This window comes from Petaurus breviceps, unplaced genomic scaffold, assembly GCF_028583685.1.
Source record: "Petaurus breviceps papuanus isolate PSGF00001 unplaced genomic scaffold, PetGlider_PUasm1.0 90650, whole genome shotgun sequence".
Lineage (NCBI taxonomy): Eukaryota > Metazoa > Chordata > Mammalia > Diprotodontia > Petauridae > Petaurus > Petaurus breviceps.
Window position 1 is genome coordinate 5840181 of NW_027187299.1, and position 17091 is coordinate 5857271.

General features: G+C 40.5%; 1 protein-coding gene across 1 annotated transcript; it reads left to right on the forward strand.

Moving 5' to 3' along the window:
* Nucleotides 1-485: 485 nt before the first annotated feature.
* RHOU (ras homolog family member U) lies at nt 486-16814 on the forward strand. Its single transcript, XM_069064878.1, has 3 exons — nt 486-1538; nt 3373-3431; nt 13345-16814. Exons 1-3 carry the CDS (start codon nt 1247-1249, stop codon nt 13798-13800), a joined length of 807 nt encoding a protein of 268 aa, XP_068920979.1. The 5' UTR covers nt 486-1246; the 3' UTR covers nt 13801-16814.
* Nucleotides 16815-17091: the final 277 nt, after the last annotated feature.

The following is a 17091-nucleotide window of genomic DNA, read 5'->3' on the forward strand; positions in this document are numbered from 1 at the left end:
CTTGTATTAAAGAGGAAAAAAAAGTTCCAAATCTGAGCGTTTATTTAGTTTAATAAAGACATAATCTAACATACTTCGCTTACTCATCATTTGTGAAACACTGACAAGAGAAAGGGAGTTTTACAGCTGAGCTCTGGACCTGCAGAGACGGGAAGGAAGCATCAGAAGATCGGGAAGAAATTCTTAGGCTGGAGGGGATTAGAGGGGAAAGTTTAGGGAAAAGGAAATCAGGGGAAAGGGGGGGGGGGAGGGAGGGAAGAGATGACGAAGAGGCCAAAGGAAAGAGAGCTAAAGATCAGAGCCGTGGGAGAGGGAAGGAGGAGAAAGATTCCAGCCAATAGGCATTGGTCAAATTGTTTCGACCTTGGAAACTGTACTGGACTTCAGGCTGGAGCTCCTTCCTTGGCGTCCCCCAGGAGCGGATCTGGTCCCCGTGGCCTCCCGCCAGTGGTTGGTGCTGAGGGGTGGAGAAGGTGTAAGAGGTGTAGGGAGAAGGTAGAGAGCGCTATAGCCTCAGCCTCCAAGGGCTGCAGCTACGACACCAGCAGCCACGGCGCAGGGCCAGGTCCCGCCTCTTTTTTCCCCCTCCCCGTCGGCTCCCCTCGAGTTATGTCATCGTGAAGCTAGAGAGACCCACACAGAGAGACAAGGAGTGCTTTGGCTTCAGTAGGCTCTGTGCTGGGCTCTCCTGGGTCAGTCCCTTACTCCTGATCGCGCTCTGCCTTGGTGGCTGTCCATTAAGGAACCGCGCCAGACACATTTCTCCCCCAAATTCTCCTTTGTCTCGCCACTTTTTCTACGGAATTCCAGTTTTTTCCTGGGTGGCTCGTTGAGAAGAGGGTGTTCCACCGTTTCGCCTTCTGGCTTGAAGACTACAGATTGGTGAGGAGAGAACCGGCCGGTCAGTCTCCTCTTGTCACCAGAGAGTGGGGAAACAATTTGGGGCGGAGAGGGAGGAGGGGGGCCGCGGATCTTTCCCGGCTCCCCCGGTGCACTCCTGCAAAGCTGCCTGGACGCAAGAAGAAGACGGGAGCCGCCGCCCGGACCATACCGGGTTCCTACGCCCCAGAGGATTGGGAGCGAGGAAGAGATCTCTATCCAAGGACGTTCAGGGGGGCTCTGTCCGCCGGGCGGTGAAGTGCCCTTTGCGCTCCGGGGAGCAAGGCTTCCCACTCCCACTTCCCCGAGCGCCCAGCGCCGGCTTCACTTTCTCCCCTTTGCTCTCTCGCCCGTGGGAGAAAGGCCAATGCCGCCGCAGCAGGGGGAAGCGGAGTACATCAGCAAGCCAGTGCCGGGCTGCTGCAGCTGCGAGGTGCCGCCGGTGCCACCACGCCGGGTGCGCAGCAGCCGGGGCGCAGCAGCCGCCGCCCTCGGAGCAGCCTTGGGGAACCGCTGCCGGGCTGGGGGCGCGGAGCGGCGGAGCATCAAGTGCGTACTGGTCGGAGACGGCGCGGTGGGGAAGACGAGTTTGGTGGTGAGCTACACCACCAATGGGTACCCCACGGAGTACATCCCTACCGCCTTCGACAACTTCTCGGGTAAGGCAGGAGTTGGAGACTGGGCTCCACGGAGCTCGTGTTTGTACTGGAGAGGAAGGGACGAAGAGCAACGTATTCATTCTTATAAATGAATGTTATTTAAGAAGCAAAGCCTTAGCTTTCGAAATGATTCCTTCTGGGGGAATGGGGGGGGGGGGGGGTCTTGCTGTGCATTCGACCGAGAAATGCCGTAAATTAATCACACTACTCACTTGCGCTACCTCGAGGGAAGGCATGTTTGGAGCAAAATGTAAGGAGGTGATCCCGTCTTCCCGAACTTGTTGAGGTGGAAGTCAAGTGCATATGGAAATTAAAAAAAAAAAAGCGAGGGGGAGGGAGTAGTCCCGGAGATCTAGCCGCATTTTTAATGAGAGGAAGAAACAAATTAAAAAGGGAAACCTCCGATTGCCGGTACAGTTGTCCTGGGGCGAAAAATGCTGAGTCCGAGCGAAACCTCCTGGCGCCTGGGTTGGGAGTTTTAATTGGAGGGTGATAACTGGGTGTGCTGTTATCAGCCAGGCCTGGGACTTTCAGTCCTTTCTGGTGGTGTGCCTGACTTTGTGCCTGCTGAACTTTAAAGAGCGGTAGAAACTGCCAGATAAGGATTAATTTGCATCAAAATAGCACCAATCACAACTCACAAATCCTCTTAGAGTTATTCCCCGGTATGGGCAGGTTTTCTTTCTTCTCGGCCTTCCTCCCCATAACAATAGCAAGGTCTATTTCCGATTTTAAGTATCTCTTTAGTCTACTTCGAGCCCCAACCATGAGGTTCTTAGAGGGTCTGTTGAGGCGTAGGCAAACTGTCTTCCTTAATTACTACCTTCTTTGTGATTTTCCTCCAGTCTTTCTCACTTTCTGGAAGTTTTATGGTACCCTTGAAGAATGTGTGATTAGCAAACGTTTATTCTAGTTTTTGTTCTTTCTGCACCCACCCCCTTAACGACCCTCTTTTCTGAGCTATTAGTAACTCGTGGCGAAAAACTAGCAATTTCTTAATCCATCAAGACAAGCAGGATGGACATTATCTGGGGTAATTTTTAAAAAAATTAACAATTGATTTTTTCCCCTCCTTTTCCCTCCTTTCTTCCTCCCCAATTAATGGTGGGGTCATTTAAAAGCACTCTAGAATGCAGCATTGTTGAAGAAAAAAAAATTCCACCAAGGCTTGTTGGAATAAGAGACAAAAAACTCCCAACAAAACTTCTCATCCTGGTCAAAAGGTGAACGGTTTAAAAAAAATCCCTTATTTGAACAGAACGAAGAGATAAGCAGAAACCTCTTTTATAAACAGAACAATGCAGGTAGCTGCTGTTTGCACATGGTCTCCAAACAAGCTTGAGTTTTGTGATAAACTCTGCAGTCTGAAAATTTTCCCAAGGGAAAACAAAAATATTTACTGTGGCTTCCCAGTGATTTAGAGCTGTGAGGTTGATTCCCACTTACCCCCAGCCCTCTCTCACACCACCCCCCTGTTGTTTTTAAGTCTTTCTGAAACATAAATGTGACAAGAGAATAAATCCTCTGGACCTAGAGGAAAGGGCTGTGTCTCTTTTGGTCTCATCAAAGGGTTTTCCTTCGGTGATTTGCTACTTCATCAGCTGCAGTGAAGTGAATTGTCAAGCCCTGAAGGGTTTGTATACCCAAATGTTTGTGGCTGATCAGGTTCCAACTCTTGAGGCTATTAAGTCTAAATTAATTGAAGAAACTAAAAGAAATTGCATTGGTGGGAGGGCATTGGTAGGGATGGAGGTGGAGGGTAGAAGGTATTATTCTCTTGTGAATGATTAAAGAAGCCCCTCATCACACTTTTCTTTGTGTCTTTTCTTCTTAGCTGTTGTATCTGTGGATGGCAGGCCAGTGAGATTGCAGCTCTGTGACACAGCCGGTCAGGTCAGTAAAATAACTCCTTGAAAATAATTTCTTTAAAGAGGTTATGGGCTTCCAAATGTTTTACAAAGAGACTGAGCTATCCTTCCAGAGCACTGTGAAATCATCCTTCTCATGCTTGCTCTTGGCTATTCTCACATCATGAACAGGGAGAAGACCACTCTAATAAACTTGCTGAAAGGTTTGGCCAGGCCCAGTGGTAGTGACCAAGGTCAGTAGGCAAGGAGGCAAATCTTAAACCTTAGTCTCTTTCTCTTCTCACCATGTCCTCAGGTCACTTATAAGTGTGTATAAGTGATCTATGCACAATGTAACAGTTATGGATTTAGAAATGGAAGAGATCCGAGAAGTCATCTAGCATATATTCCCTCATTCAATAGAAAACTGAAATTCCCTAGAGGTGACATGACTCACCTGTGGTCACACAGGTGGTGAATGCCAGAGGTGATATTGAATATAACATTCTCTAACTTCAAATTCAGCACCTTTGCCCCATTGTACTAACATATTATATCCTTGAAACGTTAAAAGTTAAATACTGGAAACTTCTGGGCTGGTATAATTCTATTTTTCCCTAATTAAATTTAATTTTCAGATCTGCATTTTCTCCCTCCCACCCCAACTGAGAAAGCAATATAAACAAAACCTGTTACAAACATGTACAATCAAGCAAAACAAATTCAAACATTCACCCTGCCACCACCCCAACCCACCCGCAACCCCAAAGTCTTAATTCTGAGTCCACTACCACTCGTAAGGTAGGCAGCATCTTGTGTCCTTGGGAATTGTGCTTGGTCATTGTGTTGATCAGAGTTCCTAAGTCTTTCATAAAATTCAATTTAATATGTTTTTACTGAGTGCTTGTTATATGCCAAGAATAATGCTAGATATTAAGAATACAAAGACAAAAATGAAAGTCACTGCCCTCAAGAAGCTTACATTCTAACAGAGAGAAGCTACTTATATCAGATAACTCTACATAATAAATACAAAGTAGTTTTCGAGTAGGTGGGAGGAGAGTACTAACTACTAGGGGTCTCAAGAATAGGAAAGACCTCTTGTAAGAGGTGGCCTTTTAAATTGAGCTAGATTACCAAAAGGTGGGATAGTAGAGGGAGAAGTTACAATTTATTCATGGGTTCCATCCTGTTAGGGAGAAGAACAGTAATTAGTCTAGTTATGGAGAGTGTGTTAAAGGGAATAATGTGCAGTCAGCATAGAAAGATAGTCAACTAACTTTTATTAAGCAGGCATTGTGCTTAGTGCTGGGGTTACAAAAAAAGGGCAAAAAACAGTTTTTGCTCTCAGTGTAATGGAGGAGACAACATACAAACAATATACAAATAAGATATATTGGGGGTAGTCTCAGAAGGAAGACACTAAGATTAAGGAAGTTTGTCATAGATTGGAGACAGATTGTAAAATATCTAACAGATCAGCTTACATTTTATTCTAGAGTCAAGAGGGAGTCCTTGACACTTCTTGAGCAGGGGAGTGACAAGTTTGTATCTATACTTAAGGAATATCAACATGATAGCAGTATATAGGATAGATTTGAAACAGGAGAGGCTGGATGCAGTGAGACTAATTAGGATGCTGGTGAAAACCCCTGTGAGGGATAATGATGAAGGTCTGATTCAGAAAAGTTTTGGTGTTAGTGAATAGAGGTGGTGGTGGGTGAATGCAAAAGATGTTTCAGTGGTAGAATTGACAAGACTCTGGTAACTAATTGGACAAAGTGGGGTAGTGGTGAGTGAGTATGGAGTTGAGGATGATTCCTAGGTTTTAAATGTAAAATGAAAATGAAAAGAATCAGACATTTGCCAAAAAGAAGGTGAGGTACTAGGAGTTTTGAGTTGATGGTGTAATAAAAGGGAGGAGGGGAGGATTTGGTCTCTATAAACTCATGCTTGGATCAACATATTAACCAATGGCAAAGGTAAAGGATATAGCAACACCCTTATTCATTATATAACCCATTCCTAGCCAGGTTTTAAATTGTGAGACCATTGAAACTGATTCCAACCAATAATTTCCCTTTGTTTCTAATAAGTACTTGCAGACTTGGAGAACTGGTGGGGCAAAGTTGCACAGTTCATACCATGAGACATTCCGCTGATAACCACATGGCCACTCTGAATGAGGCTAACCTTCCATTTCTGAAGAGACTTAAAGCCTCGTGCCATCTGTCACTAGGGCTAACGCCAGCTCATTATCCTGGTGCTCCTACTCTGTGGGAGAGTCAAGTAGAAAACTGGAAAGGGAGAGCGTTTCAGACATGAAGAGTTCCAAGGGGGACCAGCCTGGCCTTCTGTTCATAAACTATTGAACTACCATTATTCTCCCCCCACACCACCATGCCTAACTGTTTACTTCCTGCCCACTGCCACAATTCCTACTATGTGGTGTGTGTGGATGATATGGGATGGGTGGGTGGGGGATATGAACATGGGATAAGAGTGTTATAGAGGCGTTAGTATTATATTAGTGTGAAAAAAAAGCAAGAACTGCTGAAGTACAGAATTGGGGACAAAGAAATCAATACTTTGAGGCATAGGAAGAGCAAAATCTGCAGTTTTTACTGTAGTTAATATACTGTGGTGCTTTTTATGATGAAAGTTTCATTCACTTTTTTAAAGTTAATTTTTTCCTTCATACAATATAATATAAATAAATATAAACAACAATATAAATAGTGTTGATGCAGTGAAATCTCACTTATTGAGAAATCTGCTTATCCATCAGCCTATTGGGAAATCAGAAGCAAGGAGAAGAGGCCTTTGGGGCAGTCAAAAGATGTGATAAAATCAAGGCTTTACTCTCAAGAGAACTCTTCTCTGTTTTCACCATCCAGAAGATCATAGATTTAGATCTGGAAGGGTCCTCAGGCCATCTAGCCCAATCTCCTCATTTTACAAATGAGGAAATGAAGGCCTATAGAGGTTAAGGAATTTTCCAAAGGTCACACATGTAGTTAAAAAAAAAAAGACAATTCTCCACTTAGAACCTGTTGACCTTTATTTTAGACATTATCTCTTTTGTCAGATGTGTGTGTGTGTGTGTGTGTGTGTGTGTACACGTGTGTACACAGGGGGTTGAGAGGGTGCCAAGCAAAAAGATGCTCAAGGCAGATACATTAACAAAAGCAATACATATTTGTTGAAGTGACAGGAAGAGGAGAGACAGGAATCTTAAAAAGTAAACAAGAAATCAGAAAGTATAGGATCATTTCATGAAGGGTCAAAGAACCCTGCAATTCAATTTACAAACATTATTACTGAGTTGTTATGTCCAAGGCTCTGTGTACCTCATTGGTTCAGAGGACCTTGCTATTAATACTTGTTTGTTATGATTATACTTAGTTACCAAGAGATGGTTAAATTATTTTCAGTATACTCTTTTTAAGAAGGCAGGAAAGCATTCATTAAATTTTATAGAGATTCCAATCATGAATATATTAAGTGAAACACTTTGGCACATAGCTAAGCTTTATTCATCTATTTAATTGGAACACTTTATATCAATCAATCAATTATTTATTAAATACCTACTCTACATAATTTCTGGAGAGAAAAAAAAGACAAAATCACAACAAAAAGAAAAAAAGAAAAACTCTACTTTTAAGGGAAAATGAAATGTTTCTTGAAAGATCCCCAAATAAGAGAGTTTCTTGGTTTACAACTCAGATTTTTTGGCTTCTTCATATGAATTGAGTAGTTAGCACAGAGCTTAGAACATTAGCTCTAGAAAAGACCTTGTAGTTTCTCTAGTTCAGGGGTTCTTGAGGTCTGTGAACTTGTTTAATATTTTGATAACTGCATTTCTATAAATTGGTTTTCTTTATAATTCTATGTATTTTATTTTAGATATTTAAAAACATTATTCTAAGAAGTTGTACATAAGCTTCAGACTGCTAAGAGGGTCTATGACACAAAAAAATAAGATCTCCTAGCTAGTCCAACAGCATTTTATTAATTATAAAATAACAACAATAGTAGCTGACTATATGGAGGTAGCTTAAAAGCCTAATAATAACTAATAAGAAGTTATTTACATAGTGCTTTGCCAAACTGAGTAAGTACAACCTAAATGTGAGTTATTATCATTAGCTATCTTCATACAGTCTAAAAAGACAGGGAAGTTGGTAGCATCATTATGAGGAAACAGACTCTGAGAGATTAATTTGTCTACCATCCTGTAGCTAAGTAAGAGTCTACTGTAAGATTGTGACTTTGGGTCTCCTGACTTTAGTTCTGCCCACGGTTTACATAAGAGGTGTCACACTCCCTGAGTAAGGTCCACAAAGCTCTCAAATGCAACTGAATCAGATTAAAATGTGATTGGGAAATGTTTAACAAAATAAATAAAAATACAAGACAATATAGATGAGGTCATATTGTGGTTTTCTGAGTCAATATCTGTTTCTCTTTGACTTTGAAACCACTGAAACCATGCTCCCTATTTAAAAACAACCCATCACTGCCTGGATACCTTAGAATAGTCTGACATTTTTCAGACTTTGAAACTCATTTGAAAGGATGGAAAATCCCAGATATTGCAGAATCCTGGGATTTAGATCTGAAATATACACTAAGCTACTGAGCTATTTCATAGCAGGGATGATAGTTTGTTGTTATTTTTAAAACTATCCCCAGTGCCTAACAGTGTGCCTGGAACATAGTAGGATTTCAATGAATGCTTATGAATTGAAGTAAATTCTCTAGCCCAACCCCTTTAGTTTACAAATGAGAAAAAGGAGGTCCATAAAGATTAAGTGATTTGTCTGATATCATATAGTTATAGTAATTACATCCACCAAAACAACTATTTGTAGCACCATTTCTCTGTCTTTATCATTATTCATGAAGTTACTTCTGCGTGGAAGATGTTTCCCCTTCATACCTATCAAAAACCCTACCCATCCTTCAAATTCAGATATTCCCTTTTGTGAAGTTGTCTCAGATTCCTTCCCTTGCCTATCTAGGTCAATTAATCTAGGGAATTCCTCCCTTGCCCCTATGCTGGGCCTGGAGTCAGGAAGATCTGAGTTCAGCTATGACCACAGACACTAGCTGTGTGACCCTGGGCAAATCACTTAACTTCTGTACGCTTCAGTTTTCTCATCTAGAAATGGTGATAATAATAGCATCTTTATCACAAAGTTGTTGTGAGGATAAAATGAGATAATATTTCTAAGGGGTACACCCTAACATATAGTAGGTGCTTAATAAATGCTCTTTTCCTTCTTTTCTTACCCTTGTATGCCTCTTATGTATGCCTTTTCCCTTACCTACCACTGGAATTTGACAACAATTCATTTCTATCTCTCTGTTGTTCAGCACATTCTACTCTACAATTAGAGCTCTAGTCTTAATATCAGGAAACAATCTGGGTTTGAGCCCTAGCTCATTCTCTTCTTAGGAAGTCATTTAATGCAAGTCATGGAATATCCCTGACCTTGAGTTTCCTTCTCTGATAAGTGTGAATACTAATACTTATGTTACCTGGTTTGACTTTTCTTTATTTCTCCACAGTTAACACAGTTCCTAGCACATAGTAGGTGCTCAACAAATGTGTGTTTGACTCTACTACCTCTCTTAGAGACCTGTGAGGAAAGGAATTTTTTTTTAATAAGCAATTGGGGTTAAGTAACTTGCTCAAGGTTATACAGCCAGTTGTTGCTGGGTGTGATGCTAAGTATCAGAGCCCAGATTCGATCCCAGGTCATCCCGACTCTGGGGCCGGTGCTGTTACTCACTGAGCCACTGGCCACCCCAAGGAAAGGAATTTAACTCTCATACTGCTAATTAAATGTGAACTAAGGTTATGACAGCAGCAAATGTTGGTGAAGTAGGAAAAGGTGACAGAATAGGAGAAGTGAGTTTAAATTCCATCTCTGCAGTAGCAGAGCTACGTATAATAGGTGTATAATCATGAGTGAGTTATTTTGCTTCCCTGAAACTCAATTTCCAGATCTGTAAAATGGAATTATAATTCTGTCATGAGTAATTGTCAGGAAAGTGATTTGTTGTATTACTGTATATTACTATAGGGTTGTTTTTGTGTGTGTGTGTGTGTGTACTTATACCTTTGTTCTTGAGTCATTTCAGTCATATCTGACTCTTTGTGACCCCATTTAGGGTTTTCTTGGCAAAGATATTAGTGTGGTTTGCCATTTCCTTCTCTAACTAATTTGACAGATAAGGAAATTGAGGCAAACTGGGTTAAGTGACTTGCCCAGGATGACACAGCTAGGAAGTATCTGAGGCCAGATTTGAACTCAGGAAGATGAGTCTTGCTTGACTCCAGGCCCTGAGATCTATCCACAGCACCACCTAGCTGGCCCGAGTGAAGTGGAAAGAACACTGGGTTTATAGTTGGAAGACTTGAGCTAGAATCTGTTCTGCTATTTATGTCCTGGGTAACTTTGAACAACTTACTTGGCCTTTCTGGGCCATAGTTTCCTCCTCTTTGAAATGAATGGGTTGGTTGAGACAAACTTCAAGTTCCTTTCCAGTTCTAAATCAATGAGCCCTCCAATTAGACTAGAGGGTTGAAGAGAAAGGTGATAAATGTCTGGTCCATCTCGGTTTCTCTTCTAGGCCTAGTATAGTTAGTGCCTTAAAGTGGAATAGATGCTCTAGAATTATTCTAATTAGACTAAATTGAACCAAAATGGGAAACATCCATTAAAGAGTAAAGAGGTCCTGAGTTTGAATCCTGGTTTTGCTCCCCATGTGGCTCTTAGCCTAACTTGACTTCATTTATAAAAGGTGCAAGGGAGTTGGGGGGGAGGGGATTAGATTAGATGAACTTGGGTGAACCAGATGACCCTTTGAGCTCTAATCTGATCCCATGCAAATCTCATTCCATTCCCCCTAGATTAGTTAATCTCCCTTCTAAGTGACTTGGATTAACACCTGCAGTATTTCCCTAATAGTCATCCAGGGGAACTCAAGTTTAAAGACATTACCTGATTAAGGTAATCCTCATGCCATCCCTGCATGGTGGATGAGGCCTCCATGTCTGTCCTTACTTTAGATATCAAGAGATTGGAGCACAGATCCCCCAGTGTGTGAAATTATACTGAAATGAGGTGATCCTGTAGAAGCTAATTCTGTAACCTGTCAGGGAAGATACAGCTGGTGGGTAGAAGCATGAATTTCCAAATACAAATTACTCCTTGTGCATTCAGGTTTTCTCTTGAAGGCAGTGTATAGATATAGACACATTGGCCAAAATGAGGTTAACACATCACCCACAGTCTCACTTTAAGTGAAAACAGAAAGGGATTGGGAATTTTTAAAGAGACACTCTTTGGCTCAACAAAAGGAGATCATAGCCAAAATGGTGTGGCTCACAATGGAGTTGCTAACAGGAATTCCTTTAGTCTGTGAACCAAGTTGTATCCTCCTCACAGTAGGAACCTCTGCTGTCTGGTTTTTTTTTCCCATCTCCCCATATGACTAAACTTAATCATGCTTAATTTCTTTAACACATACCTGGCAAGTTTATACAAACCACTTGGCTCCCAGAATCCATTTCACTGAATGGAGAGTACCCTTCCATTGGGCTTCCCCTTCATGTGCATATTGCATTCACATCACTGAATACAGATGGTCTGTTTAGGGCAAAGGGAGCTGGGGGCTAAGTTTCTGCTTTGCTTTCTTAGATTCTCAGACTCAGTCTCCAGAGTCTGGTGAAACCTGCTTCCTGGACTCCTGTCATAGACCTAGTCTCGTCTTGTCTAAGTTGGCCTGCTTTTTATGGGGAATGCAAGCCCTCCAAACCCAACCAATATCCAAGTGGTTTTTGGCCTCATTTAGCAGTCAAGTACAGCGGGACTAATTTTATGTTGTACTTGTTCTTTGTGCTTCTTAATTTGAGATCCTCTGAGAATGTGAGAGAACTTTTAATTAAAATATTTTCTGAGCCAAGTAAAAGCCTATTTGGCTTGTTTTTATTCAGCATTTGATCCATAAGGGCAAATTTGACCTCTGCTTTGGGCTTTTGAAAGTTCAGGGAGCTACTGTGATTTTTTCAGAAATACCCTGAACAATTCCAGGGTTTCAACTGGACATCCTTTTCATATTAGTTGATTGACCTCTATTTGAAATATGACACCTTGATTGGAGATAATAAATTCCAATGAAAAGAGACCAAAAGCCTTCATATGGGAGGGAGGAAAGGTGGTGACTAGGAACGCTTTGACAGAGATTGTATAAATGTGGGATTGTAAATAAATGTGACAGAATGAAGAATTGTGTAGAGGAGACTATGGAATAATGCTTAATTTTTGCATGCCACTGGATAGCTAAGTCTGTATAATGCACATTAAAATGGATGACAGCCATAAATATGGACTTTAAATAGAAATGAGATCATTTCTATCCAAGTTTTTAGTAGGAAACTATTTGAATCTTCACACAATGGAAAATAGAACTGCATGCACAGAGGAAAAAAATAGATTTCAGATTCATACAGGTTAGAAGATCTCACTTTTAAGGTCAGAGTAAAAGGGGAAGATATAGTTAATTTTCTAGTTAACAGAAGTTTTACAGACTGCCAGTTCAGATCATTTGGAATAATCCTAACATATCTTATCTTGTCCCAAGATTCACAAAGGATGCATAGGGAGGGACTCAGCAGCCTCTATGTGGTAACTCTAGGATGGGACAGGTAATACTCAATGGAACAAACTGGCCCAGACAGGGTAGAAAAGAAAAGGTAAGCAGGTGGCCTAAGAGGGAAAGGAAAGGAGGAAAAATTGGGAAAGGGGAGAAAAAGAGAATAGATGTTGAGTGGGTAACATGGAGACTAGAGCATATCACTGAATGCAAGTTTGTGGTTGGTTTTAAACTCTGCTAGTATGTGACTCTTTACTTTCTAATAATCAAGTTATCAATCAACCAACAAACATTTATTAGGTGCTTACTGTGTCCCAGGGGGGTAAGGATGAAAGAAAAAGAAAAAGCAATCCCTGCCCTCAAGCAGCTTATATTCTAATGGAGGAAATACAATATCAGTCAGAACATACAAGATTAACATAGAGAAGATCTAAGGTAATAATCTCTGTACCCTATATACTTTCCCCCCTCTATGAAACAGACAAATCTATGCTATATTAATTTCCTAGCTGTTGTGAGTATCATGGACCTAGAGCTGGAAGGAGCTCAGAAGCCATCTAGTCCAATCCTCTCTCTTTTACAGAGGAGGAAACTGAGCACCAGGGAAATTAAATGATTTGTCCAAGGTCACATATAGAACTAATTGACAGAGCTTTGAACTGAGTCCTTTATCTCCAAATTCTTTCCACTGTACCCTGAAATGTTTTGTACTCTTAATTCAGTTCACCAAATATTTATTAATCAATCAATGAGAAAGTATTAAGTGCCTACTCTGGGCCAGGGAACTAAGGATATAAGACTTCCTATCTTCAAGAAATTTACCTTCCACTTGGACTATATAGACATTTTCTCCATTTTTTATTTGTGGATATGGACACAGAAACTAAATTCTGAATAAATAGGAAGATTTGTATACACCTACAATTTGGAGAATCTAGCCCTGAGTTACTCTTTGTAGTAGGAGAACTAAATAAGGTAAATCTCTTAATGCAGTGTTTGTATGTACACGGCAAGCCAGCTGTAGTGCCCCTTGGTAGTTGTCTGATGTCATGAGAGACAAGAGTTAGAAGCATGTGGGAATGGAGGTATTAGTGGTATCCATACCCAGAAGATTGATATCATCATCATTGGTACGTTGTGACTGTGGACCTCAAAGGGGCATTGGTGTTATTACTTAGGCAATTCTCCTTCCACAACCAGTTGGATTTTCATAACCTTGGAATATGCTACCTTGAGTCTGTAAACCGTGACTAAAAGAAATAATTCTGGACTGCTTTGTTTCATTACAGGATGAGTTCGACAAACTCAGGCCTCTGTGCTACACCAACACGGACATCTTTTTGCTTTGCTTCAGCGTCGTAAGCCCTTCATCCTTTCAGAATGTGAGTGAGAAATGGGTCCCAGAGATTCGCTGTCACTGCCCCAAAGCCCCCATCATACTCGTTGGCACACAGTCAGACCTCCGAGAAGATGTCAAAGTCCTCATTGAACTGGACAAATGCAAGGAGAAGCCGGTGGCTGAGGAGGCCGCTAAGCTGTGTGCAGAGGAGATCAAAGCTACCTCTTACATTGAGTGCTCTGCCTTGACTCAGAAAAACCTCAAAGAGGTCTTTGATGCAGCCATTGTGGCTGGCATTCAGCACTCGGACACTCAACAGCAACCAAAGAAATCCAAGAACAGGACTCCAGACAAAATGAAAAATATCTCCAAATCTTGGTGGAAGAAATATTGCTGTTTGGTATAATGCTACTGGCCAGAGACCCAGAAAAGACTATTTTTAGAAGAAATACAAATTAGAAGCTATATTAGCTTAAATGACTTTTCCTTTCACTGTATAGAAAATATGTGTACATATGTATATATAATGTGTGTATATATATGTACATATATACACCTATATAAATACATGTCACTGTGGGAGAGCTCAATTTATGTTCTTTGTTCTTTTCTTTCTCTTCAATTTCTCTTTCAAGCAAAGGGGGCAGCCGTACTTTTATGCAAATGATTTTTTAAATAGATTAAGAATTTTCCAGCAATCTCATCATTTAAAGCTATATCACACCTCATGAGAAGACACTCCAAACCTGGGTAAAGATTGTGGAGTTTTTGTTGTATTTTAACATATAGAAGGACAAAGGAGCATGATAGCTTATGGGAGGAAGAAGAAAACTTGATTCAAGGCTAAACAGTGAACTGTGAGCAAAGTCTTCTATGGGCATTTGTATCTTTCTGAAACATGGTGCCTGCTAAAGAACAACATTTTTAGCCTTAGAACTCCATGCAGATTGCACTTTTATTTAAAAAAAAAATCTGAGGAAGCTTCCAAAGGCTTGTGTGTGTACAACCTCAAAACAATTGGTCAATTCAATTATGTTAGGCAAAGAGAAGTGCCTGGCTATTTCAGTGTGGGGGGGGGGTGTGGAATTCATCCAAGTGGTTATTTGGCATTGTGTAGCCCTCTTTCCAAAGCCATGATTTAAAAAAAAAATTATACTTAAATCAGTTGTGGGCATTGGGCAGACATGGGTCGAATGACATGCTGATGTTGAGTGAGTCTGTTGGAAAGTCTCCTCCATTTGGTTTTAGGGAATAACCATATTGAACTTCCTGACTCCTGGCCCAAAGGTCTCCTCTTTTAGGTTCTGTAATATGTGCCCCAAACTGCCTCCTTCCCACTTTGTTCTAACTCCCAGGCTTTTCTTTGTGTATCTTGAGAGCTTGCATGGCTAATTTGTACCATCTGTAAGGCATGGGAATGCTCTTTTGAAAGGAGGTAGCAAATGTTTGTGTGACACAGTGTATCTTTTTTTAAAGTTAGCCAATATGTGCTCCTCAATGTTTCCCCTTTACATAATGGCTGTTTATGCTGCTGATCCAACTTAAAAAAAAATGAATGAGAATAGAGGATATGCCACAATTACTGGATTTTCAAGGAAAGGCCTGGCTTTTTCCTCATTAGAAAGATTTTTATAAGGAGAGATTGTTTTTTGATTCCAGCCCAGGTGTGCCGTTAGAGGGCTTTTAATTTAATCGTCTGCTGAGACTGCTTTAAAAAATACCAGCTACCCTAAAAACCCGTGAAAGCATTCAGTTAAATGCAACAGATGACTTTTTCCCAAAGAACTGGCAACGGAATAGTGCCATGTGTCTTAAAGATCATGAGAATGCTGCTGCCTTAGTAATGGGAAGCTAGTAATTGGCTGCAGCTGAGCTCTATGGATCAGGAGAACTGTGTTCACAGCTCCTTAGCTTCCTTGCTTGCCTTGGGACTTGGAGAATGTCACTCATTTGTTAGTCATGCAGATTTGCTAGTAGGTGATATTTACAAGGCATTGTTTCTCTTGGAAAATGCCACGTCAGCCTTTAACACATTGTCTGACAGAGGTGGGATGCATCAGGGTTTTTTTTTTTCTTTTTTTCTTTTTAGTCTCTGATCTCAGGCTTACCCTGGGTTAAGCCGGCTTTTCCATATTTACATCTGTATCTAACCTGAAAGGGAATCTTTGTATAGTCGTGGGGTATCGTCCTAACTCCTTTTGCCTTTAAGTATTTAATAAGTCCCAACTTATGTTCACTAGAGGAAGTTCAATACCAGTCTATAATTTTTTCTTGCTCCTGCTAGTAGCTATCAAAAAAAACCTCTTTCAAATATATATGGAACAAAAGATTAACCTATAAACCTCTTAAATACACATAGGCTCTTATTATTATTTATCCTTTGTTATGATGAAATGGTTGCTATAGTTTATGGAAATGTTTAGTTACAACCTGATTGATTTAAAAAAATTGCTTAACTTTTTGTGATTCTTAAAACGAATTCTGTTGAATGAACGAATGAATTCTAGACAATTCCCAAGCCTAACTTAAAGGATTCTGTGAAAAGCATTTAGTCTTTTAAAAAAAGGAGGGACTGGGTGGTGGTAGTGGTGGAAATCAGGCCCACACACCTTCCAGTTCTGAAAGCTTCATTTAAAATGCTTTTATTTCTTATTGGATGCTTGATTCTACACCATTGAAGTTAGAAATTGAGCCAAGAACAGAGCCCAGTACTAGTAGTGCTTGGGCTAACCCTGATGCTTAAAGTTTGGTGGATTGTTTTTATGTGTGCAGGAATTTTGATATTTTACAATGTTTTATGGAGTGGGAAAGCTGGGGTTGGGCCAGAGGTTTCCCTTCATTATTTATTTCTCTGTTAAATTAGGCAGGGTGGGGAAACTTTGAAAACTTTATGTGTTTGTGAGGATAGGAAGTCAACTCATTTCAAAACCCAGAAAACTTGTTAAATGTAAACTTGCAGCTTGGTATCGCAAAGATGATTTCTTATTAGCACTCTATTTTATAGTGTGCTAGTCTGATGTAAATCTTAAACTCTAGGGCAATATTACTATTTCAGAAAATGTGATGTACCTGAGCCTGTTTTGTTATCTTTTTTTTTTACTATGTGTATATAAACTAGATTCTTGCAAATTTATGGACACTATGCTTTCTGTTCTTAGATATATTCTGAAAAACCACAGGTATTTTACAAAGCCAAAATGAGGAAAAAGTCCTCCACATTGCCTCTTCTCAATATTGTGCCTTACCAAGTTGGGTTTCCCTGTTTTTAAGTGTAGGTGATGCTGAGCAGAATGTTTCACTTTTGAAAATGTGATGAGTCTGGTGGTATGAAATAAATTTCAGTCTGTATATAGTTGCATCTGTCTATCTTATGGAAGATTTTCTTTTGGAAATAAATAAGGTCCAACCACTTCTTAAAAACGTTGTACCTGATAAGCTCTATGAAACATTGGGTAGGGATGCAACACACAATCATTCAGTAACCATTTATTAAATGCCTACAGTGTGCCAGGCATTATGCTAAGTTCTGGGATACAAAAAAGAGACAAAAGATAACCCCTGTCCTCAAGGGGCTTACAATCTAATGGGGAAGACAACATGAAAATAAATATATTCAAAGCAAGTTTTATACAGGATAAATAAGAAATATTTAACAGAAGGAAGGTACTGGAATTATGAGGGGTTGGAGAAGGCTTCC

Coding starts and splice junctions, on each gene's coding strand:
- RHOU (XM_069064878.1), top strand. CDS start 1,247: ATGCCGCCGCAGCAGGGGGAAGCGGAGTACATCAGCAAGCCAGTGCCG. Junction 1,539..3,372: donor CGCCTTCGACAACTTCTCGG/GTAAGGCAGGAG, acceptor TTTTCTTCTTAG/CTGTTGTATCTGTGGATGGC. Junction 3,432..13,344: donor TCTGTGACACAGCCGGTCAG/GTCAGTAAAATA, acceptor GTTTCATTACAG/GATGAGTTCGACAAACTCAG.